Here is a 26,650-nt window from a genome sequence, read left to right on the forward strand (position 1 = left end):
GGTCGAACGCCTGACTTAGGCCATATAGATCACATCTACCGCTCTGCCATCAATCTTCTTTGTTACTTCTTCAAAAAACTCAAACACGGTTGAGACATTATGTCCCATGCACAAAACCATGTTGACTATCCCGAATCAGTCCTTGCCTTTCTAAATACATGTACATCCTGTCCCTCAGGATTCCCTCCAACAACTTGCCCACCACCGAGGTCAGACTCACCGGTCTATAGTTCCCTGGCTTGTCTTTACCACCTTTCTTAAACAGTGGCACCATGTTTGCCAACCTCCAGTCTACCGGCACCTCACCTGTGACTATCGATGATACAAATATCTCAGCAAGAATCACTTCTTTAGCTTCCCACAGAGTTCTTGGGTACACCTGATCAGGTCCTGGGGATCTATCCACCTTTAACCGTTTCAAGACATCCAGCACTTCTTCCTCTAATGTGGACATTTTGCAAGATGTCACCATCTATTTCCCTATATATCCTTCCATATCCTTTTCCACAGTAAATACTGATGCAAAAATATTCATTTAGTATCTCCCCATTTTCTGTGGCTCCATACAAAGGCCGCCTTGCTGATCTCTGAGGGGCCCTATTCTCTCCCTAGTTACCCTTTGTCCTCAATATATTTGTAAAAACCCTTTGGATTCTCCTTAATTCTATTTGCCAAAGCTATCTCACGTCCCCTTTTTAACCCTCCTGATTTCCCTCAAGTATACTCCTACTGCCTTTATACTCTAAGGATTCACGCGATCTATCTTGTCTATACCTGACATATGCTGCCTTCTTTTTCTTAACCAAACCCTCAATTTCTTTAGTCATCCAGCATTCCCTATACCTACCAGCCTTCTCTTTCACCCTGACAGGAATATAATTTCTCTGGATTCTTATCTCATTTCTGAAAACTTTCCATTTCCAGCCGTCCCTTTACCTGCGATCATCTGCCTCCAATCAGCTTTTGAAAGTTCTTGCCTAATACCATCTTAATTGGCCTTTCTCCAATTTACAACTTCAACTTTTAGATCTGGTCTATCCTTTTCCATCACAATTTTAAAACAAATAGAATTATGGCCGCTGGCCCCAAAGTGCTCCCCCACTGACACCTCAGTCACCTGCCCTGTCTTATTTCCCTAGAGTAGGTCAAGTTTTGCACCTTCTCTAGTAGGTACATCCACATACTGAATCAGAAAATTGTCTTGTACACACTTAACAAATTCCTCTCCATCTAAACCTTTAACACTATGGCAGTCCCAGTTGAAGTTTGGAAAGTTAAAATCCCCTACCATAACAACCCTATTATTCTTAGAGATAGCTGAGATCTCCTTACAAGTTTGTTTCCCAATTTCACTCTGACTATTAGAGGATCTATAATACAATCCTAATAAGGTGATCATCCCTTTCTTATTTCTCAGTTCCACCCAAATAACTTCCCTGGATATATTTCAGAATATCCTCCCGCACAGCTATAATGCTATCCCTTTTCAAAAAGGCCACTCCCCCTCCTCTCTTGCCTCCCTTTCTATAGCATTTGTATCCTGGAACATTAAGCTGCCAGTCCTGCCCATCCCTGAGTCATGCTTCCGTAATTGTTATGATATCCCAGTCCCATGTTCCTAACCATGCCCTGAGTTCATCTGCCTTCCCTGTTCGGCCCCCTTGCGTTGCAATAAATGCAGTTTAATTTATTAGTACTACCTTGTCCCTGCCTGCCGTGACTGTTTGACTCACTTCTGTTCTCAGCTGTACCCGTTTCAGACTGATCTCTTTCCTCACTACCTGCCTGGGTCCCACCCTCTACCTTACTAGTTTCAATCCTCCCAAGCAGTTCTAGCAAATTTCCCTGCCAGTATATTAGTCTCCTTCCAATTTGGTGCAATCCGTCCTTCTCGGACAGGTCACTTCTCCCCCAAAAGAGATTCCAAATGATCCAAAAATGTGAATCCTTCTCCCATACACCAGCTCCTCAGCCATGCATTCATCTGCTCTGTCCTCCTATTCCTGCCCTCACTAGCTCGTAGCACTGGGAGTAATCCAGATATTAGTACCCTTGAAGACCTCCTTTTTAAATTTCTGCCTAACTCTGTTATCTCCCTTCAGAATCTCAACCTTTTCCCCTTCCTATATCGTTGGTTCTAATGTGGACAATGACCTCTTGCTGGCCCCTCTCCTACGTGAGAACATTCTGCACCCTCTCAGACATCCTTGATCCTGGCACCAGGGAAACAACACACCATTCTGCTTTTTCTCTGTTGGCCACAGAAACGTCTGTCTGTACCACTGACTACAGAATCCCCTAACACAATTGATCTCTTGGAAGCCGACGTACCCCTCACTGCATTAGAGCCAGTCGCAATACCAGAAACTTGGCTGTTCGCGCTACGTTCCCCTGAGAATCCATCACCCCCTACATTTTCCAAAACAGCATACCTGTTTGAAATGGGTATATCCACAAAAGACTCCTGCACTAGCTGCCTTCCTAAGTTAACCCATCTATATGACTGTATCTGAGACTTCCCCCCCCCCCCCATAACTGCCATCCATCAAATACTGATGCTGTTGCAAATTCCTCATCGCTTCTATCTGTCTCTCCAACCGATCACTCGATCTGATAAGATTCGCATCCAACAGCATTTATGGAAGATATAATCTGCAGTAACCCTTAAACTCTCTTTAAACCCCCACATCTGACAAGTAGTACATATCACTGCAAAAGGCCATTTTTGCTCCTTCACAATCTACAGACGCAGAAAATAATACCGTCTTATTCCTCTACAAAACACTGCACCAGGTTAAATTAAGAGCAATGGCTTATATTTTAAGTCTAATCAAACAACAATTAACTTATCTGATTCTGTGTTGTGAACTTCGCCCAAACCGGTTCCTCCAAGACTAGTTGGGAAATTCACTTTGTTAATTTTCCCAGATGCACTCCGAGGTCCAGCGACACATGAATTCAAAAACAGCAAAGGCAGTAACTGTGCAGGTTCTCTCTCCCTCTCTCCTGCACTGTCCTCACCATACATAGTTTTCTAGTATTTGACCCACAATGTGTGTGATGGCTTAAGTCAACTTTGCCGCACAGCCCAACAATGCTGCAACAGATATTTTCCATATTAACTTGTTCAGAGATGCTATTACATACTTCTGGAGCTAATCAGGTTTGAACCCAAGCCTCCTGGCTCAGAGGAAGGGACACAAGCTAGGCATCACAAGAACCCAACTTTGCGGCGGCACGGTGGCACAGTGGTTAGCACTGCTGCCTCACAGCACCAGAGACCTGGGTTCAATTCCTGCCTCAGGCGACTGACTGTGTGGAGTTTGCACATTCTCCCCGTGTCTGCGTGGGTTTCCTCCCACAGTCCAAAGATGTGCAGGGCAGGTGAACTGGCCATGCTAAATTGTCCGTAGTGTTAGGTAAGGGGTAGATGTAGGGGTATGGGTGGGTTGCGCTTCGGCGGGGCGGTGTGGACTTGTTGGGCCGAAGGGCCGGTTTCCACACTAAGTAATCTAATCTAATCTAATCTAAAAAAAACATTTACTTTTGTTGCAGGAGATCAAGAATGCCATCAGATGGTTTCCAACCAAACCACATTCCCAGCCATTTGCCAAGAACACAGCATTTCAGAGCCACATGGTTCCTGATTTGGACCACAATGACTTAATAGTTAGGATAACTATTTGGGTACTCTGCTTAGGTCTTAGTACTTGATCCACAAACAGTCCTCAGCAAAGGGGAACTGGGGGTATGCGACCAACATGGCAACCCAGTATTAGTTTTGTAATGCTTCAACTTTATACATGTGCCTCATCGACATGTTATGACATACAATTGGAGCAGGTGGGACCGGAATCTGGGCCTCCAGGGCCAACAATTTCCAAGCACTGCCCACCAGGGAATGAATCAAATCCTTGATCTCTTTTCCCCTGAAATCAACCTGTTCAAAGTCCCACCTGAAGCAGCCTTACTGTGGGTTTTTTTTTATATCCATAAAAGGTCTTGCATGCAACTAAACTGCTTTGCCATCACTAAATCACCGGTGACCTTTTGTTTTGTTTTTAAACTATTAACCTCCACCAATAAACTGAGGTGCATTTTAGACAATTTATTTGCTCTTCATCTGTCTCTAAATAATTACCCTCATTCTATATCAGTCTGCCACAACCGTTCATGAAAACCTTTGAATGTTCTGTGCAGTTCAACTTCCAACAACACATCACTCAATGATAATACCTCGGATTCAACATCTACTTTCATCATCAGTCTGATGAGTAAAACGAGGTTTCAATTTCGAGAATTCTCAAACTACGTATTAAGCAGTGCACTTACAGTAATCAAGGATGTATATAATAAGTTGAAACATATTTCCACACTCTCTCAATTTATGGTTTTACACGGTCATTCCCTACAATGAATAAATTCTGTTTTGAATGTATTCAACTCTGTTCAAAAGTCTTCATGTTTCTAATTTTCCCAGCACCCTTAAACTATTAATGACTTTGAACCATTTATTCTTTGAATATCAGCACGTGGGTTCATTTGAAAAACATGGTATTCACGAATCTCATTACAATGATTAAGAAACATCAATGTATCTTACCATTTGGTATCATAGTCCACTAGCACATAGTTTTCCATGGCAAGTTTAAGATCAGGGACCTCCTCACATACCCATCTGAAATAAGTTCAAAGAACAAGTTATTCAACCATAGATTTCCCATCAACCATTATTCCCTCTTGGCCACCAATTTGGTGAAATCTCCTGCACCAATGCAAACATTTATTTCTTCAACCTGGAGAACAAAGCTGACTTTTCTTAAAGAACCTAGATAAACTGCATCGTAAGATAATAATCTGTAAAACCCCAAAGCAAAATTTGGCAAGTGGAGCAAAGTCTTCAAAATTACAAAGCATTAAATGCCCAACTCATGGTGTCCCCAGCTCAAGTCTATTTCTTTAAGAAAAACAATAACACTGATTACAGTGCCTAGGAAACATCAGGCATCTTTAAATCAGATTTGATATGAGAATTTGAAAGACAAGATAAAATTTCAATTATCTTTTTCAAGTACACAAATGCTATGAAACAAGACCTCACCACATTGTAATTCATTGTATAATAGTTTAAGCCATGCTAACAAAGGAATAAATTTATTACACAGTGCTAATAAATAACCAGTTATAAATTAAAACAAAAATGCCTGAAAAATTCAAAATATTAGACAGCATCTGGATAGAGAGAAACAAGAGTTAACGTTTAAGGTTGAGATGACCTTTCATTCAGATTCCCACCAATTGCAGTATTTTGCGTTTGTTAAGGACATTTATTCTGATTTTGCAAAGGAACAAATATTGTAGAAACATCATGCTTAATAGTTGTGTTTTTGCCAACTGTAAACACTGATCACAAAGCCACGCAACCCACAGAAGAGAACATATATCAAACTTTTGTCTATTAACTTGATATTTTATAGGTCACAAGGACCTAGCTTGTATGTGGGAGATGCAAGCCAAAACAATAAAGTCACAGTCGATCAGAAATCATACACAAGAAATACACACTAATAAAACTAAGGAGTGATGTTAACCTAATTAGCAAAACATGAAAAGGAGTTAGTGAGTGAGGATTTCCACTTGTAAAATATCTACTAATAGGCAACTAAACAAAACTCAGTAGTTACTTTTACACTTCTCGTATAATCATGTCACGTAATTATATGACAAATATCATGAGCAAATGCCTAAGAAAGAGGTATTAAAACTGCAATTTGAATGAAAAATTTGATGAGAAGGTTTAAAAATGAATACTGGAGTTCAAATACCTAAGTGCTCAATATATTATTTATGTAGATGCTTAACACAATTGCATTTCAAATAAGTCTTAGTTCATTAATCTTGGTTTGTGATCAACATTGAAAACCAGGATATGTAACATTTAAAAGAGATATTATGTTTAAAAAGGAAAAAAAAAGTTATCCAAAGATCATTGGAAGTGAACTTCTGTTCTTACCGGATGGTTTCAATAATTTCATGAGCAGCATCATGGTGTTTATCCTGTAAAGAAAGTACAGGATGGTTTAATAAAAACATTTCTCAGAAAGAAAATATCTAACATAGCATTTAAGAAAAATAGATGCTCATATGAAAAATTAGATATGATTGCAAGTATAGATATCCTCATGGGGTAAAGGCTTTAAATCAAGCTAGTTGGTCTACGTTCACCTCACAAATTCCAAGTTCACTGTTGGTTTACACAATAATAGTTGCTAGACCAGCATGCTGATGGCAAAAACGTGAAGACATTTGCCATCAGCATACTTCGCAAACTTGTACCAATACACGACTGAATGACTTAATACTCAGTTTGCAACTCAGCTCTGTTTAACTTCCTTGTATTCAAAATTCTTTCCAAGTCAGTCAATATATTCAAATACATCAAATCGATCTGACATAGTCAAAATTTGTACCTCAAGAGGAGAGATGCTGCATTTTTTTCACATGACAAGGTGCTTCTTATTTCAATTCTATATGGCCAGTTCAACCTTTCAGTGAGCTTCTTCATTCTAGTTATTTAATCAGAGGATTCATTCTCTGCATCGACAGTCACATGCCTCTATTTTCTTTTAACAGCCTGAGTAAATCAACCCTCAACCTTCAGAAATCATACCAAAACAACGCAAGTTTACGCAAAGCTGTTTTCATAACAACCTTTTGATTATCTTTGATCATTTTGATGAATGTGCACTATACTCCAGTCCAAATTTAAAATAGCATGCCTTGAGGAGCACTGCCCCCAAGTTATAATACAGAGCTTCTGGACAAGTTAACTAATCACTTCCTTGCCCCCTCAACACACATTTTTGAGCATTTTTTATGGTCATGCATTGGTTTTCTGGTAATGACATAGAATCAGTACAAATTAAAGTAGTGATCTTGGACTGAAATGTATAGAATCTACAAAAGTGGTGGCAAAAATTACCAAAACAAAGAAATCACTTGCAGGAGTAGTCTACAATACGTAGGACATAAATCAGGAGATAATGAGAGCATGTACAAAAGCATGTACATTGATCATGGGTGACATTAATCTTCATGTACATTGGGAAAAATCAAATTGGTAGCAGTCATGAGGAAGAATTCATAATGTTAAATTGGCATAGGTTATTATGTTGTGGAACCAATCAGGGGGTTTTTAATCTGGTAATGGGCAATTAGCCAGGTTCACTGAATGATCTAAGAAAAAGATGATTCCCTCATAAAGAGTAACCATAACATGGTAGAAGTTAGCATTCAGTTTGAGAGAGAATTTTGGTTGGAAATAACTGTGCTAACCTTGAATAAGGAGAATTACAAAGCAATGAGTGCAGAATTGGCTGGAGTGGACTGACAAGGATTTTTTTAGCAGAAAAAGACAGGAAAGTTCATGACTCACAGGAGATAAGCCCAGCATGGTAAATCAGGGAAGTTAAAGACAGCATCAAACTGAAGGATTAGTGGTAAGCAAGACAATTGGCAAAGTTTTTTTAAAAATTACCAAAAAATGTTATTTATAAAAGACTTTGAGGCTAAACTAGCAAGCAATATAAAGGAGGACACAAAGAGCACTTTTAAGTATTAAAAAGAAAGACAGGTACCAGGGTGATCATAGGCCTGTTAGAAAATTAGGTTAGGGAAATCAGCTAACAGTAGGAGCAACTAAACAAGAGAGTTTTCAGGTTAGAGGACGCCAATAGCATTCCAAATCTAGTCAAAAAAAGGGCAAAAGATTGGGGCAACGTGAGGGGAGGTGGAGGTCAGAGCAAATACATACAACTATCGCGATGAAACTAATGAAGCTAAAGGCTGTTAAATCTCCAGGACCTGGATTTTTTGTACACTAGGATGCAACACATGTAGCTACAGCGATAGATAATGTACTGGTAGTAACCTTCCAAGAATTACTAAGATTCCAAAATGTAACCCATGAGATTGGCAAACTGCCAATGCAATGTAACATCCTTATTCAAAAAGAGGAGGCAAAACTGTATACTGCAATCTTAACATGGGTCTATGGGGAAACATTATATTATAGATGATGTAATAGTGGAGAATGTAGAAAAGCACAACATAACCAAGCAAAGTCAGTACGACTTCATGAAGGGAAATTCATGCTTGTGACAATTATAAATTGTTTCAGGACATAAAAAGGATAGACAAAGGTGAATAAGATGTTGTAATATATTTGGATTCCCCCAAGGTCTTAATAAGGCAGCATATAAGGATTCTTAATCAGCTAAGAATGCAATGTTTTGGGGTGGGGGGTGCTTTTTCTGGATGGTAACCTGTAACTAGTGGGAGTATCACAAAGCTGGAGCCATAATTATTTCCTACATGGATATTCATTATTTGAAATGGGGGAAATGTGAATGCACGGTATAATTGCAAAGTTTACAGACAATGAGAAAAACAAGCTGTCAAGTGGTGAGAACAATACAAAGAATCTGCAGACAGGTTAGAGGCAAGTTAAGCAGGTGGGCAGAAATTCTTAGCAGATGGAAAATATTTGGGAAAATACCATACTATGCACTTTGGAAGGAAAGAGAAAAGCTGATTTTTTTTTAAATAGAGAAAGTTATACTACATCTAGAATACTGTGAACAGTTCCTTACCTGAACACAAAATAGACTGGTATTGGAAGCAGACCTGAGGAGGTTCAGTAAGTTGATCTCTGGCATAGGAAGGTTTTTATTATGAGATTTGGAGGAAGTTGGGCCTGCACTCTTAAGTTTAAAGGAACAAGGGATAACCTTATTGAAACAAGATTCTGAGGAGTCTTGACAGGGTAGATGCTGAGGTTGGGAGTGTTTCAGACCAGGAGGAATTAATCTCAGGGCAAAGGATCAATCACTAAGGCAGAGCTTAGGAGAATGTCTTCTCTGACTGGGTAGTGAGCTTGTGGACTACTTTATTGCAGAGGGCTGTCGAGGCTGCGAAGTATATTTAAGGCTAAATAAATCAATATAGAAATTGATGATTACATTAAAAGGCAATAAAGTGGATTGAGGATAGTCAAGTGTATCTTAATCTCAGAATGATGGAGCAAAATCGATATTCTGCATAGCCTACTACTGTTCTGACGACTTAGAAACGTAGTTATACTGAGAGATCTGGTCTCTGCGAAAACAAACAATATTTTCAGTCTTGCACTTTTTTTGATTACCCAAAAGTCTGGAAAGCCCACAGTTCTCTTCTGTTTCCTTTACATCACTGATTCCGCTAATCAAACTTAATAAGCCAACGTGTCAATTAGTACGCTTTTCCACTGTGATATAAATTGAGATTGTTTGAAATATGGCATTCTAGCGTGTTTCCTGGTGATTGCAAGACAAAATGTTTCAGCAACATGTCTCCCTTCATAGCAATTCTCAATTTCTACCCTGTCATTCAATGGAAAATATTCAATGCCTTAAAGTCAATTTAGTCGAGCCTTATAGTATCCCAGTATTCCAACCTGCCAAGCTCTCAACTCAATCTCATCTCATCTTCCACTGCTAATTTTCAACATTCACAGTTCTTTATGAACTAACATTTGGATTAAAACCTTCTAGCCTGACAAACCAATTGTGCAACTTAAATAACAAAGCTCAAATCCTGCCAAAGAACAAATCAAAAGTTATGTAAAGTGATCATTAAAGCACGTGAAAGTTAAGCAACGTGCACATATTTTCAATTTCATATTCAAGAAGATTTCTTATTCACTTATTGGATAAAATCCCAAATTCGTCATGACCCAAGCTAAGGGAGTAACAGTAACAACATAATGATTTAAAACAGTGATTCCATAGACTGCTTCCAGTGACTATAGACAGCATAGATTTCATAATTCAAAAATACAAAATAAAACGCAGTGCATTAATTGAAAATCGAGCCAAAGTAGGGTGAAACATTAAACAAAACGAAATCAACAATTTGTGTGGCATGACACATGGGAGGCAGGACCATTTGTAAGCTTCAGGACTAGAATTCAGTTTCCATTGTCAAATCATATGTGATGATTTGTTTAAAAGTAACATATCAATTGAAAATATCAAAAGTTCATGATTGCATGCACTTTATGGAAGCTTTTTCAGATGGCGGGATGCAATTACAGACGTAGAACACATTACAGGTAATTGCCGTAATACGCATGGACACAAATTTCACAGGGAATAGATTTTTTAAAATTAATGCTCTTTATTACAGTTAGATTGATGGAACACCAAAGTTGCCAAGTTAGCCAAATGTTGCAACACTCAATGATACTTCAATGAAACTAGACCTTGAAAAAAAAATCAGGTTGACTTCTAAAGCAGTTCACAAACTTCCATTACTACAGTCAGCTTGGGGACAGCAATAATTGCATTCAATTGATTTAGCCATGTAATTTAAAAAATAATAAAAGCCAAGTGTTTAAAATAACATTTTATAAAATACAACCTCTATGATTTGTGCAATTGATATTGTATAAAGTTGCTGAAATGTTCAAGAATGGAAAGCTACAAATGCAAAGAGGAAAACACGCAAAGAGTGGTGAAATGGCATCGGCATGTGTCCTGGCAGCAGTAGACTGATATATTGAATCTGACCAGTTTACATTAAATTGAACAATATTAAGTCATCTGCCATCATATTAAATTTTAAAAATTGAAAGGAACAAATCATTATTAGGGAAACAAGAATAGGTAAAAGTATATGCATGAAGAAAGCTTCATAATAGCCAGAGAAGGCATAAATTAACTATAGGGGAGGAGTAAAGAACAATGGAATGTAATTAATTTGATAACAAGTTCTTAAAAGTTAACCCAAAATTCCTACTGAGAAAATAAACATGATAGCTATGCTTTATAAAATAATGCAGCAAATATTATTTCAGAATCATCAGCATTGACTAGCACTAATATTCAATGGTCTTCCTACTTGGCTCAGTTTTAAGAACAAAGTCTTCTTGCAGAGAAGGCAATAAATTTTAAATCAACATTTGGCTGAGTGGTGAACTTAAAACCCAGCACCTGAACACAATATTTCATTAATGCGGGAAACCAGAACAACAAAAATTGCCAAAAATCACCTGAATTCGGTTAGCAAAACACTTCAGTACTGAACACTTTTATGAAATCATCCAAGTTTTTGTTTACTAAAAGGTCAACTTTTCTAAACAGCAAAGTACAGAAAACAAATTCCTCATGGCAGGTATCCTTACAGCACACAAGATCCTTCAATGCAGAATATTCATCTCACTGTACATTATTTCTTTAACTACATTTATTCACGAATCTGATAATCAAGTGAACAGAACAGCAGGACTGGTTTTGTTTTTCAAAAGAACCTGAAGGATTAATATTTCCAACCTTCCTGTACTATACATCTTACATCAAAGTAGGTTTCTGAACAAAAGCAAAATCCTTTTTCAATAGTTTTCATTTGTACACAATGTATACATACTGACCCAGTAACTCAACAGCCCCCAACAAATGACTCGTGATCCAGGTCAATATGGCTTGAATACAATGCTTGACCTTTTCATATGATTAATGGTAGTGCACCTGACAAGCACTAAACACATTCAAGGAAGGAGTTTTGAGAAGTCAGTCACTTAGGAGATAGCTCTTTCAAACCACAATTAAAATAAGCACTGGCATTTGCTTTTGTTTAAGATACTGGGGCAGGAGAAGAAAACCATAGCCTCAGATCTTTGATAGATCTAAAAAAAATGACAGTATGAATGGAACATTGCAAAGGTTTCATCTTATTGGTGTTGTCACTTCAAGAGTTATGAACTGAGCACTGTATTTGACCTGTATTTATGATAGAGTGTTTTAAGGTTTTAGAAATCCACTGGGGTCTACCTGCACTCCCACACAGATTCAAGCCCTCCTGACTGCATTTCTTCCAAATCAAACTCAATGGGTCAAATGGCCTACTCAGCACTGCAATCATTCTGTGATTCTGCAAGGAGTTCAATCCCTCTGATGGCCTGGATGGCTACTTACTCCACAATCCAGTGAATGTCTTATTCCATTTTCTGCACTGGCAGAATAATTCAAATGGCTTCTTCTGCTTTCTAATCAGTCGATGATTCTTGATGCTTGCCCTTCACTCAACTTTGAGATAGATTACCCAGTCAATATCATATTTGTTTTGTGGGAACATATTGGTAAATTAGCTAAGTTTTCAACTTCTGGAAGAGTCGAATTTAGTGAAACCTGATGTACCAAACGTGTTCCATACAAAGTTAAAATACTACCGTTGACGTAAGAACTGCAATTACCCTATTTCAACATAATGCAAAACTGCCAATGAAATTATACAAGCCTTTCTAAATTGTTACTACAGGTAACAGTTTATTTTGGACTGAATTAAAAGCTTAGTTAGAAACACTTACTTAAAATGTTGCTGGTTTTAAATTCTGAAGGGTTGTGGTATATGTGTCCAAATGCAAACAACATTGTCCTTCGTCTGATTTCATACTACTTGCGTCCAAGTTTGTTTCATCTTCCAATGCGCTGTTCTGACAACTGTTTGGATTTTAGAATTACTACACTTTTGTACTAATGAGTCGAAACCAGAATTCCGAGGTAATGACACACTGTGCAAGGTATAGTTGAACATGCAATGTAACCACATGAAGAATACGACTTAGTGTAAATTAAAATGTTTAGTGAAAATTCAGTGAAAATTATTTACCAACATATGAAAATTTCATCATCTCTTTATGGAATTACATACTTAAACCTCCTGGTTTCCAAAATATTCCCTTTTAAATCTTTCCCTTCTCATCTTGTACCTATACCCTCTAGTTTTCAACTCCCTTCCCTTGGCTATTCACCTTATCCATGCCACTCATGATTTTATGCAACTCTATAGTCACCCCTCAACCTCCTATACTCCAGGGAGCAAAGTCCCAACCTATCCAGTCTCTCCTTACAACACAAACCATCCAGTCCTAGCAACATCCTTCTACTTTTTTTTGCACCCATACCAGTTTACTATTTTTCCTATAGAAGAATAACTAGAATTCACCACCCTGTCTACTTGTGATGCAACTTTCAAAGAACTGTGTACCTGCAGCCCTAGATGCCTCTGTTCAACACCTCCCAGGGTGCTACCATTAACTGTCTAAGTCCTGCCCTTTGTAACGACACAGGATAAACCCCTCTGCTAATTTAAAACAGAGGCATAGAACAGCTCACTTTGGGCCATAATCTGTTAAAATTTGACTACCAAAGAACTATCCCAAATATCATTACTTAAAAGAATTGTTAAATTTTTCTTTAAGTCCAAAAGAGAACATTAGACCACAACTATTTACACGTCCTCTCTTAAACCTATCTTTTACCTCCCACTCTACAATACTGGTCTGATTAATTCCCTCTTAAAATTTACAGCAAATCTATTTCAAACCCAGTTACAGTCTTTGGATGTCAAACTTTCTCTGCAGATTTCTCTAGGTCGGCTTCAGTATTCTGCTGCGCAAATTTCTTATGGTCAGGTACCTTTCAGAGAGCTATTTTGATGGCAGCTGTTGCTGCTCTTTGTCATTCTCCCCCTAACTGTTCAATATGTCAGATTTTACGCCCCAAAACATCAGATCGTTTCATTGGTTTGATGTCATCCAAAACAGTAAAATTCAAATTGGATTGGATTTTAGTATCTGACAACTGTTTGGATTTTAGAATTATATTTAGTAATTATATTATAGTAATTTGAATTTGTTTTGTAGCATGGCAACGCAGCTCGAGCTATTTGTTTCAACCAAATGTTAGATTTTAAAATTTTTCAGCATATTCTGTGCCTCTCCAGGTCCGTGCCAGCTTCCACTCTCGCTTAAAGGCATGGTACACATGCATACCTTCCTAACACCTTGCCCATCTTACCAAAATGCAACACCTCACTTTTCTCAATTCCATCTGCTATTCCTTAGCCGACTAGCCCAATTGATCAAGATCCCATTCTACTCTTCTTCCAATATACCATATTTTAGTGTCAATTGCAAACTTACTAACCATGCCTCATATATTCCAAGGAGAAAGTGAGGACTGCCGATGCTGGAGATCAGAGCTGAAAATGTGTTGCTGGAAAAGCACAGCAGGTCAAGCAGCATCCAAGGAACAGGAGAATCGACGTTTCGGGCATAAGCATTCCTGAAGAAGGGAATATGCCCGAAATGTCAATTCTCCTGTTCCTTGGATGCTGCCTGACCTTCTGTGCTTTTCCAGCAACACATTTTCAGCTCATATATTCCAAGTACTATGACCACTTCTGGTTTATGGATAATTTTGGCCAACATAGACAGACCACATGACCTTATTTTTTTCCATTAAATGCTCAGGGTCTTCAATTTATCCTGCCTCCTTTACTAATCTTCAGCCTTAGATCCCTAATACTTCACATTTAATAATCGTCCACTATTTTCCTCATTTCATGAACTCCCTCATTAATAACCATGATTTTACCAATTTTGTCTTCAACTTCTGTAACTTCTTCCCAAAAATCAGTTTGCCTCCTCCTTTGCAATACTGATTTCAAAAATTATGCGCATGACTTCAGTTTAACTGCTTTTTCAGCTCTGTTGATTAAATCTATTTCAGCTTCTTCACAATCACTTAGAGTCATAGTCATAGAGATGTACAGCATGGAAACAAACCCTTTGGTCCAACCGATCCATGCCGACCAGATATTTCAACACAATCTAGTCTCCACCTGCCAGCACCCGGTCCATATTCCTCCAAACCCTTCCTATTCATGTGCAATTGTACCAGCCTCCACCACATCCTTTGGCAGCTCATTCCATACACGTACCACCCTCTGCATGAAAAAGTTGCCCCTTAGGTCTCTTTTATATCTTTCCCCTCTCACCCTAAACCTAGGCCCTCTAGTTCTGGACTCCCTGACCCCAGGGAAAAGACTTTGTCTATTGATCCTATCCATGCCCCTCAATTTTGTAAACCTCTAAGGTCACCCTTCAGCCTCCAACGCTCCAGGGAATACAGCCCCAGCCTCTCCCCATAGCGCAAAAGTATTGACTTATTTAATCTATCAAGTTTTCCAGGCATGCATTTTTTTCTAAAAATTGCAGCTCTCAATTTTTTTTAAAAAGTCACAACTAATAACTGAAATCCACTCCTAACATGGTCTCCATACTGACAAATGCTTTGTTTGCCACACTATCCATGACTGACAGACAGTAAAGTTAGAAACTGTACAGTTTCCAACACCTAAACAGAGGGGAAATGTCCCTGGCAACAACTTTTAAACATATCCAAATCTGATCTGGGTGCTAAATATTTGAATTAACTAACCAATGTAGACCAACAGTATAATTTCCATTCACTGGATTGTATAAATTTTCCAAAAACCAATAAGGAACCCCTTGTTTGTTTGCAAACAAAATGAAGGTTAAATTTGATGCAAAAAAGCATCATTATACAAAAATTACACAGATCATTTTCTTGTTGCTAAATGCTGCAGAATGTATCTTAATCAATACAGTTTCTGCAATGAAAACTTGGGGCTGTAATAACAGTTTCTTGAAGAGGTTTTATCATAATTAGGTCACAAGTCATCATATTCCTGTCTTTTTAAATAAAAAGTATGTCACAGATGACATGACATACAAAGGTCAAGTTCCCATTCATTCAATACCTGAACTAAATATCAGTGATGGGCAATGGTTAAGGATAACATGTAGGTCGTTATGAACCAGATCAGAACACCCCAACCACACACACCCCCCCCCCCCCCCAAGCCCCTTAAAAATAGCTGAGACTCTCACTTGTTCTTATTGTAAAAAAAGAGGTGAAATGCCTTGTTCCACATGCAACGCAACTGGACAAACTACTTGATATTAAGCAAAACACAACACCATAATTAAAATAAAAATCAAAACAGAAGAATTTCTAACAACAACTCTATTGGAAACTTAATAGAACAACAGATACATAACTATTACTAATTAACTATTCCAAAATTGTAACAATAAAATTCAAACAGATTCTCACTGGCAGTTCTCCAATCCAGGAGGGGAAAAAAAAGACATCAAGAGAAAAGTCAGAAAGCATAGCAGCCAGAAGACATTCACTGAGGATTCCATCTTTGAGACCCAAACAGCTTCTGCTTAAAGCTAAACCTCAAAACAACCAAATAAAATCTAGAAAACCTGGTCTGAGAGAGCTGGCCACACTCAGTTTGCTTCCACTCTCCCAACTTTTAAAAAAAAACGCAAGACCTCAAGTTATTTACTTTCTTAGAGACAGCTCAACACCTCTACCTTGTAACCTCTCTTCAAAACAAAGGACAATTTAAGGTCTTGAAAGCATCATCACCTCATATGATTCAGCTGACAATTAAGAAAATAAATGCAATGACAGTATTCATTTCAAGAGGGCTAGAATACAAGAGCAGAGATGTTCTTCCAAGGCTGCAAAAGGCTCTCATCAGACCAGATGTGCACTATTCAGAGGTTTAGACCCTGTACCTAAGGAAAGATGTATTAGCTTTGGAGGGAGTCCACAAGAGGTTTACAAAATGATCCCAGGGATGAACAGTCTGTCATACGAGGAGCAGTTGAGGATTTTGGGTCTGTACTCAATGGAGTTTACAAGGATGAGTTGGTGGGGGGGGGTGGTGGCGGTCACATTAAAACTTGGGAATCCTGACAGACCTGGAAAGAGTAGACGTGGAGAAGGGGCAGCATGGTGGCACAGTGGTTAGCACTGCTGCCTCACAGCACCAGGGTCCCAGGTTCGATTCCAGCCTCAGACAACTATCTGTATGGAGTTTGCACGTTCCCCCCGTGTGTTTCCTCCAGGTGCTCCAGTTTCCTCCCATAGTCCAAAGATGTGCAGGTCAAGTGAATTGGCCAGCGTAAATTGCCTGTAGTGTTAGATGCATTAGTCAGAGGGAATTGGGTCTGGGTGGGTTACTCTTCGAAGAGTTGATGTGGACTGGTTGGGCCAAAGGGCCTGTTACCACACTATAGGGAACCTACTCAAAAAATCTAATCAAGATGATTCCACTGGCAGGCGAGAATAGGACCTGACAGCTTAGGATCAGAGTGAATAGATGATCCTATAGCGGTTCATCTGTGGAACACATTGTCAGAGGGCTGTGGAGGCCAAATCATAAAAGCGTATTTAAGACAGATAGATAGGCTCTTGACTAATAACGGGATCAAAGGTTACTGAGAGAAGCCAGGAGAATGGGGTTGAGAAACCGATCAGCCATTATCTAATCTCAACTTAATGGGCCAAAAGGCCTAATTCTGTCCCAAAGCTTATGGAAAGACAAAAGATATCATATGCTGAACAAGGAGAAACAAAAACAAGTGGAGGCATCATCACATTCCAGATTATCAAAGATGGAGTATTTTCAACTCAAGATGGCAGCCACCCATTAAACAGAAATATATGCACACTTGAAATTAAACATCCACATTCCAACAAAAACATTTCTTCACAAACTCTTAAAATTAGAAATTGCAGAACATTCATGACAACAACAGTGTCGATAATCAGAGATATTTAGGAACATAAACAAAATGTTGATAAAAGTCTAACAATGAATAAAAATGACAATGATTTATTTTTGAGGCGTGGATTCATAGTCATGGAGACAGGATCCAAATTAGCTTGCATGACAACAGATAATAACCAGACTAAAGCTTTCGAAGATAGCTCCATCTGATGGTCAAATGCTAACAGCACAACTTAGTGCACTGCACAGACCAGGTCTCAACTCAATACTCACCTGGACATGAGATAGTATCAGCCAAACTAATCCTTCCAAAATATCAGATCACCAGGGTGAGGGAGTAAAGGAAAAGACAACATGAAGCCAGCTTTTTCACCCCTAATTGCTATCCAATTGTATTCTAGAAAATGCTCAAGTTATCAAATGCGAAACGACTGAGTCAAATTTGAGACCCAAACAGCTTCTGCTTAAAGCTAAACTGAAACTAATATCATCATTCTAAAAGATGAAAGATTTCAGCTAAATTTGTTTAATATTAAATTCCATGACACTACAATCCTGTTGCGATAAATTGTCATATGCTTCTGCTCTACAATCACCTGATGAAGCAGCACTTTGAAAGCTAGTGCCTCCAAATAAACCTGTTGGACTATAACCTGGTGTTGTGGTTTTTAACTTTGGTAAAAACAATGACTGCAGATGTTAGAAACCAGATTCTAGATTAGTGGTGCTGGAAGAGCACAGCATCCAAGTAGCTTCGAAATCGACGTTTCGGGCAAAAGCCCGATTAGATTAGATTAGATTACTTATCGTGTGGAAATAGGTCTTTCAGCCCAACAAGTCCACACCGACCCTCCAAAAAGTAACTCGCCCAGACCCATTCCCCTTCATTTACCCCTTCATCTAACACTAGGGGCAATTTAGCATGGCCAATTCAACTAACCTGCACATTTTTGGACTGTGGGAGGAAAAGCGGAGCACCCAGAGGAAACCCATGCAGACACGCAGGGAATGTGCAAACTCCACACAGATGGTTGCCTGAGGCGGGAATTGAACCTGGGTCTCTGGCGCTGTGAGGCAGCAGTGCTAGCCACCGTGCCACCCATTACCAGTGCTTTGGGCCTTAGCAGCTGAAAACACTGATCAATAACCAAGAGAAAAATTTGGATGTGTAAGTGACTGGAAATTGGAGATAGATTGAAGTCTTCATGCTTCTTTCTTAAAGAGGCATTACTATTGATGTTTGGTTTCAGGCATATTTTGGAGATGTCTAGACCATCAAAACTGGCTATTTAAAATGTTGTGTAGCACTTGCTCAAGAGTTTCGGAGGGTTGGTGTGGACTTATTGGGCCGAAAGGCCTGTTTCCACACTATAAGTAATCTAATCTAATCATTCCCTTCAAATCTCTCCACAGCTCTCATTTAAGATTTTTCTTCAATCTCTCCATAAAAGGGCTTATTGTCAAATTTTGCCTCGTAACTCAGTCCTGTGAACTGCCTTAGGGACATTTTACATTAAGGCACTACTTAAATACAAGTTATGATTTGGAAGTGCCAGTGTTGGACTGGGGTGGACAAAGTTAAAAACCACAACACCAGGTTAAAATTCAAGAGGTTTATTTGGAGGCACTAGCTTTCAAAGCGCTGCTTCTTCATCAGGTGGTTGTAGAGCAGAAGCATATGACAATTTATCACAACAGGATTGCAGTGTCATGGAATTTAATATTAAACAAATTTAGCTGAAATCTTTCATCTTTTAGAATGATGATATTAGTTTCAGTTCCTTCATATGTAAACCCAGAACCTTTTTAAAGTTACATTCTCAAGATCATTTTAACAATAGGTGCCATCTCAGTTCAGATAATGCACTGAAAGGTGCGAAGTTAAAGTCTGTCTGTGTCCCAATGTTAAGTCAGACTAATTCTATTTCTAAAGTGGAATTTAGAGTTTTACATGGATTTAGGCAATTTGAGCAAAATAGAATGCAATTCTACAAGTACTAATTCACCCCACAAACTTACACCTGTGTGTACGTAGGGCAGACTGTGTGTGTGTGTGTGCACGTGAGGGTCTGAGAACCTGTGACAGTGTTTTGCATATGTGTGAGTGTAATGGGGGAGAAGCCAAAGAGAGAATGAGTGTTAGGTGTGAGTGCCAGGGGTGCATATGCGAGTGTATGAGAGGAAGCTTGTGTATGAGAGAGGGTCTGTAGGAGTGTGTGCACCTGAGAGTGTGTGCATAGAGTAGTGGGGTCACCTGGAGTGCAAAACAAACCCAAGTCCCCAGTTGAGGCCATCGCCACAGGTACCAAACTTGACCATCAGCATCTGCTTGACCACTTTGCATTGTTGGTGAGGTAGTTATAGGTAAACACAAGTAGAGGGTATGGCCTGGTTGGCCATTGTGAGTAATGAACCTGGATGGTGGTTGGAAGGGTCAGTAAGTGGAATAGAGGGGACTGGAAAGGGAATCGGGGGATGGGAAAGGAGGCTATTTGAACTTGGAGAATTCACTAGTTTCCTCATTTCCCCTCCCTCCACCTTATCCAACCTTCCAACTCAACACCGCCCTCATGATTGCTCCCACCTATCCACTCCACCCTCCTCTCTGACTTATCACTATTACCACCACCTTCATCTCTCTATCAGACTCTCAGCTACTGTTCCCCAGCCCCACCCACCTCCCACTTATCTCTCCAACCCCGCGGCTCACAAGCCTCATTCCAGATGCAGGGCTTTTGCCCAAAATGTCAATTCCGTTGCTCCTCGGATGCTGCCCGAACTGCTGTGCTTTTCCAGCACCACATTCTTGACTTGGAAAACTCAATATGGAGTCCTCCAGGTTGCAGGCTGCCCAGGTGGAAGATGAGGTTTTGTTGCTCCAATTTGCAGTCAGATGCACTGTGGCCATGGAGGCGGCCAAGGATATTCATGGCGGAGAGGGAATGGTAAGGGGAATTGAAATGGGCAGTGACTGGGAAGGTCAGCTCTTGTGGACCCAGCTGAAATGCAAAGTTGTACAGTCTCACTTCAAAAGAAAAACAATTTCTCTTTATGAAGTTACAATTCACTCATGACCTTACAGCTAACTTTTTTTCTGGCAGGCAGTGCTCGTCATTATAGTTATCACATTCACATCACTCCACGTCATACGAAAACCAACATGAACTGCACAGAATTAAAGTATACATTAGGACATTGCAAAACAATCACAGCAATATTAAAACAACAAAAATATTCTATTATTCTGAGTTTTTGCTCTGTTGCTGGAGATAAAATTGGTGCTCCAGTTATAAATGAAGTATTGCACCCTCCTGAAGCAAAAAAAACTACAAAGAGTTATGCTGGTACCCATAAGTTCAAAATCTGTTATTTTTGCACCAAGAGTGTACTGAAACCAGTTCTGCTCAAACGTCTGACTAAGTACTATTAGCCTTTTCAAATAAGTTTATTTCCATAATGTATTAAAAAAACAATTCTTTATAGTCAAAGCATACTCCAAAAATGAAAACTAGTTTTAAAAAAAGGTGCCAAACAGAATATCCAGGAGAAGATTTTCAAATATGAAATATTTTTCCTCCTCAAATCGTATTTTAAACATCAAGTAATTTTACTAGAATTCTATGTTTAGAAATAAACTATTCTTCCACATTTCCTTCAGGTACTACAGACATGAATTGGTACGTTGCTAAATCGTGTGTAGAAAAGACTGAAATAGAAACTGAGGCTTCAGTATGCTGATGAATGTGACTCATAGCCGAATCATAGATGGTTACAGTACTAAAGTTTCTGAACTTCACAACGAACATAAATGTTACAAACAGATTAGTCAATAGGTATGTAACATTATGTGGCATTTCTGGTAACAAGTCACGGAGATAAGGCAACAGTCAACCTTTTCAGAGAAGAACCCAGTCCTTTCCCTTAATTAGCCAATCTATCACGGTATCATTTTGAGCCAACAGCTGTTTGATGCTGATCTGCCAAAGAATCTCCCCTCCCACAGCCGTGAGGAACGTCAGCACGGGGCCGTACACTATCAAACCATAACAACGCATGGTCATAATATCAAGACACACACCGTCCACGCCTCGCTTCTGAAAATAATTCGCCAATTTACTTCAATACGTTTAAAAGTATGTTTCTTTCTAGGTCCGACAAGGCATGTACATGTAAGTGTAACTCTTTGTTGCAGACCAATCCATAAAAAGCAGTCCCTCCTTGTGAATTCCTATCATTCCGAAGCCAAGAACGATAGTCATTTTTCACACCACAGTATCATGCTTTTCATCCGATTTCAACTCAAAGTAAACCAAACAAAAAAATTGTAGACAACCACAAGAGGAAATTCAGCACGTGGTGACACTGAAATTGAAAGTAGACGTACCCCGAAAACACACTTCTAATGGGACCGAGAAAATTTGAAAACATCTCCTTCCCGATATTGATTTATTTATTTGGGGCCTCAAGACAAGTTCCCGATTTGCTACTGTACCAGACTGTTTTTTTTAAAACAGTCACCAAACTACATACCGGGGCGGATTGGGAAAACCGGGCAAATGCCAGTGAGTAAAACTCATTCTACAATATAATAGAGGGGATGGGGGGAGGTGGAAGGGGCAGAGGAGAGAGAGAGCCCATTCGATTCAAAACCATTCTGGCAAAATTCGGGTTTTCCCACAACAGCCTGTGAAATTCAAATAAGGAAGCGTCGACCCTCCAAAGCCAGGGATCCTTTACGGCTTCGATCCTGACTAATCCCCCCCTCTTCCCAGCCCCCGACAATGAATGTTGGTCTGAAACAAAGAGAATAAATATCCTGTCGTCCGACATACCGGCTCCCGGCGGCGGGGGGGGGGTGAACATACAAACCGGTATTCCCTCTCATAATTCACAACCGACGCAGCGCATCGACGTTTGTTTTTAATCACCCCCACTTAAAGTTGGGACCCAAGTATTTCTGTTTCCCTCCCTCTCCCTGAAATTGGGGGGGGGGGGAGGAGAGAGGGGGGTTTTGTTTTTTTTTTGCTGTCGCTGTTACTCGGGCCCCACCGAAGCCGCGCTCGCCTCTCCCTCCTCCCCGCCGCTCGCGAGCCCGCGAATAACCGCTCACTTTTTCCCCCCCCCTTCAATTTTTCCTCTCTCGCTTTTCCCTCCACTTACATAGACTGGTAACGGCCAGGGATACACAGCGGGCTCCGCACCCACTGGGCTTTTAAGACGCAGTTCGTGCTTCTCACCCATTTTCTTCCTGGTACTATCATGCTATGTCTTGACGGATTGAAAAGATTTTGGCAAAAAAAAAGGGAGTTAAGAGTCGAAATGGAAGAAGGGTGGGAGGGAAGAGGGGGGGGGGGGCGTTGGGTTTTTTTTAATGTATGAGTCAAAAAAAAGTTCAAACGTAATTTGTCATCATATCCCTTTCACGACTCCCTGTCACCAGATCCCAAAGCCCGGCCATCTTGGGCCGGCGTGAACTGAGCGACCGATAGAGCTATACCGCAGACCAGACCAACGCGCGAATGTAGGGGGGTTCCAGAACCGCCTGCAACCACCATCGCCTCGTCGCACGGCCGTATTTCACAAAATTCACATGTCCCGCCTGCGGAAATCTGCACGCCCTTCGCCTCGTCCCAAAACGGGCCGAAGCGAGCGGCGAGATCGCGCGGAGTAATCCCTCCCCCGTTCAACATTGCGGATAGCCGGCGGTTCTACCAAGTCCGGGATGCGGGGGGGTGTTTTGACACCCCAGATGTATGCTAATGAGCCGGGGCAGACTGTTCCAAGCACGTGATGCGGAGAGAACAGGAGACATCTGAAGGGTGTGTTCTCGTGCTGGGCTCTGGAATGTGCAAAGGTTTTATTGTGAGAGCCCTGAGCTTTGTAGCATTCAAAGCTATCTCTGTCCAAAGGTTTATTGTTAGCGCCCTGAGTTGTGTATCAACTGAAATCATTTCTGTGCATAGCTTTTATTGTTAGGGCTCTGAGTTGTGTATCAACTAACCATTTATGTGCAAAGATTTTGTAGTGAGAGCCCATAGCTGAGCTAAAACCAACTGATTTACACGACCATTCTTCAGAGTGAAACTTGCAAAGTTAGAATCTGTGTACATCATCACACACTTAACTCATGTCAACCTCTCCAAATTGAAGGTCATTTCCATTTGGTACAGCAAAATTCTCTGATTATTTTAATCTGATTATGCTGCTAAAGAATATTTAAAGGATCTGCTGTAGTAAGCAAAACTTGAACTTTATTCAAGAATGATCTTATTTTAACTTCATGCTGGCATTAAACCACAAGAGAGACCAAATTCTGTTATACGGCATCACTTCCTGTGACTATGTATATTGTCTCATTAACATATACACAAACTTAATCCTTTATATTAGAATACCTTTGTTTCCCCTCAATTCTCTGAATTAAATTCCCATTCATACAGGGACAACTGCTGTGCTGGTTTCACTTGTCTGCCAGAATATGTTTTTGTCTTCTTTGGAGGAGATTGGCAATTCAAATCTTCCATGGAATCTCCTACTCATCAATAAGAATTGATAGATGCCTCCAGTTCAGCAATCCAGCCACCATCTGGATATTTTGATGAATGTAGTATCCCTGATCTGCTCGACTGTGTTTATGATGCCTCAATTGTATGGAAGGTTGTTTCTGGGTAGAAATGAGAACGTCTGCTGTGTATGACCACAATGGTTCAAATTAGGTAAGACCATGCATGTGGTGTCTGTTCCAACACTAGACCAAAGCAAACTTGGTTTGGAATTCAAACTGGCTGTCCTGGTGAAGGTCTGACAGTTTGCATACTTTGACATTTGTCATAGTTTCACCAGTTTCTCCCTAATTTTTTCAAGACAGCATCTTGTATACATATTGTAAGTGTATGTGGAAGAGTAGAGAGGTAAAAACAATGACTGCAGATGCTGAAAACCAAATACTGGATTAGTGGTGCTGGAAGAGCACAGCAGTTCAGGCAGCATCCAACGAGCAGCAAAATCGACGTTTCGGGCAAAAGCCCTTCATCAGGAATAAAGGCAGTGAGCCTGAAGCATGGAAAGATAAGCTAGAGGAGGGTGGGGGTGGGGAGAGAGTAGCATAGAGTACAATGGGTGAGTGGGGGAGGAGATGAAGGTGATAGGTCAAGGAGGAGAGGGTGGAGTGGATAGGTGGAAAAGAAGATAGGCAGGTCGGACAAGTCCGGACAAGTCAAGGAGACAGTTACTGAGCTGGAAGTTTGAAACTAGGATGAGGTGGGGGAAGGGGAAATGAGGAAGCTGTTGAAGTCCACATTGATGCCCTGGGGTTGAAGTGTTCCGAGGCGGAAGATGAGGCGTTCTTCCTCCAGGCGTCTGGTGGTGAGGGAGCGGCGGTGAAGGAGGCCCAGGACCTCCATGTCCTCGGCAGAGTGGGAGGGGGAGTTGAAATGTTGGGCCACGGGGCGGTTTGGTTGATTGGTGCGGGTGTCTCGGAGATGTTCCGTAAAGCGCTCTGCTAGGAGGCGCCCAGTCTCCCCAATGTAGAGGAGACCACATCGGGAGCAACGGATACAATAAATGATATTGGTAGATGTGCAGGTGAAACTTTGATGGATGTGGAAGGCTCTTTTAGGGCCTTGGATAGAGGTGAGGGAGGAGGTGTGGGCACAGGTTTTACAGTTCCTGCGGTGGCAGGGGAAAGTGCCAGAATGGGAGGGTGGGTCGTAGGGGGGTGTGGACCTGACCAGGTAGTCACGGAGGGAACGGTCTTTGCGGAAGGCGGAAAGGGGTGGGGAGGGAAATATATCCCTGGTGGTGGGGTCTTTTTGGAGGTGGCGGAAATGTCGGCGGATGATTTGGTTGATGCGAAGGTTTGTAGGGTGGAAGGTGAGCACCAGGGGCGTTCTGTCCTTGTTACGGTTGGAGGGGTGGGGTCTGAGGGTGGAGGTGCGGGATGTGGACGAGATGCGTTGGAGGGCATCTTTAACCACGTGGGAAGGGAAATTGCGGTCTCTAAAGAAGGAGGCCATCTGGTGTGTTCTATGGTGGAACTGGTCCTCCTGGGAGCAGATACGGCGGAGGCGGAGGCGAAGAAATTGGGAATACGGGATGGCATTTTTGCAAGAGATAGGGTGGGAAGAGGTATAATCCAGGTAGCTATGGGAGTCGGTGGGTTTGTAAAAAATGTCAGTGTCAAGTCGGTCGTCACTAATGGAGATGGAGAGGTCCAGGAAGGGGAGGGAGGTGTCAGAGATGGTCCAGGTAAATTTAAGGTCAGGGTGGAATGTGTTGGTGAAGTTGATGAATTGCTCAACCTCCTCGCGGGAGCATGAGGTGGCGCCAATGCAGTCATCAATGTAGCGGAGGAAGAGGTGGGGAGTGGTGCCGGTGTAATTACGGAAGATCAACTGTTCTACATCTCATGTAAAAGTCGACCCTACGAGGTCACTTTATACACCTCTTACAAAGGAAATTGCACGTTCCCGTTAACCCACTTAAACAAAATCACATTCATTAGTTTGTACAGGTAACTCTACTCATTGGTCTTTGTTTACTATATTGCGTCTCCATTCATTCATTCATAACTCTCCTTAGCCCACTTGCTTTATGACAGCATGTTTTGATTCATTCATTCATTCAGACCAGTACTAAGTCAATCAGTACTTATCGCACTTTGTTCACTATACATCCAGAAGTTAATATAGTTAAAAATTAAATCATTTCAATAATGCCATTATATCTGAAAAGAAGTGAGATATATTAGCTACGTTTATCTTTAGTTCTTTGACAAATTTGTTAATGTTACTGAGGTTCATAACATACGAGAGTAAATGGGAAGGAAATGGAAGAATTTGGTGGGAAAGTTCAGGACGCTTATACATTCAGAATTTAATAAATGTTTAATTTCAAGTGTGCCATTAAACCAGGCCATGACAATGTTGAACAATATGATTTTGCAGGATTTCGATGAATACTTGACATGTTAAATTTTCGTACCAGTATGTATAAATAAAATTTCCTACCAGTAATTCATTCTTGTTTTTCTTGCTTTTATCTGGTAATTACCTTTCCTGTAATTCATTGTGTTTTTCTTCTTTACCTGGGATTAGTTGTGCGATCAAAATTAAACCTTCCAGCTCAGCGAGCAAACCTACATCCAGATGAAATCAAC

General features: G+C 40.4%; 1 protein-coding gene across 3 annotated transcripts in view; it reads right to left on the bottom strand.

The window, feature by feature from the left end:
* dot1l (DOT1-like histone H3K79 methyltransferase) overlaps positions 1-23,191 on the bottom strand; it is a 101,461-nt gene extending 78,270 nt beyond the window's left edge. For 2 of the 3 annotated variants that reach the window (XM_072594101.1, XM_072594100.1), the window contains exons 1-3: positions 22,654-23,191; positions 6,014-6,057; positions 4,604-4,678 (exon numbers count right to left, since the gene is read on the bottom strand). In XM_072594101.1, coding sequence (XP_072450202.1) covers positions 4,604-4,678; positions 6,014-6,057; positions 22,654-22,734 — 200 coding nt within the window. In that variant the 5' untranslated portion in view covers positions 22,735-23,191. The remainder of the gene's footprint in view (positions 1-4,603; positions 4,679-6,013; positions 6,058-22,653) is intronic. The other variant, XM_072594102.1, reaches the window with a different exon arrangement.
* Positions 23,192-26,650: the final 3,459 nt, after the last annotated feature.

The sequence above is a fragment of the Chiloscyllium punctatum genome, chromosome 24, assembly GCF_047496795.1.
Source record: "Chiloscyllium punctatum isolate Juve2018m chromosome 24, sChiPun1.3, whole genome shotgun sequence".
Taxonomy (NCBI): Eukaryota; Metazoa; Chordata; class Chondrichthyes; order Orectolobiformes; family Hemiscylliidae; genus Chiloscyllium; species Chiloscyllium punctatum.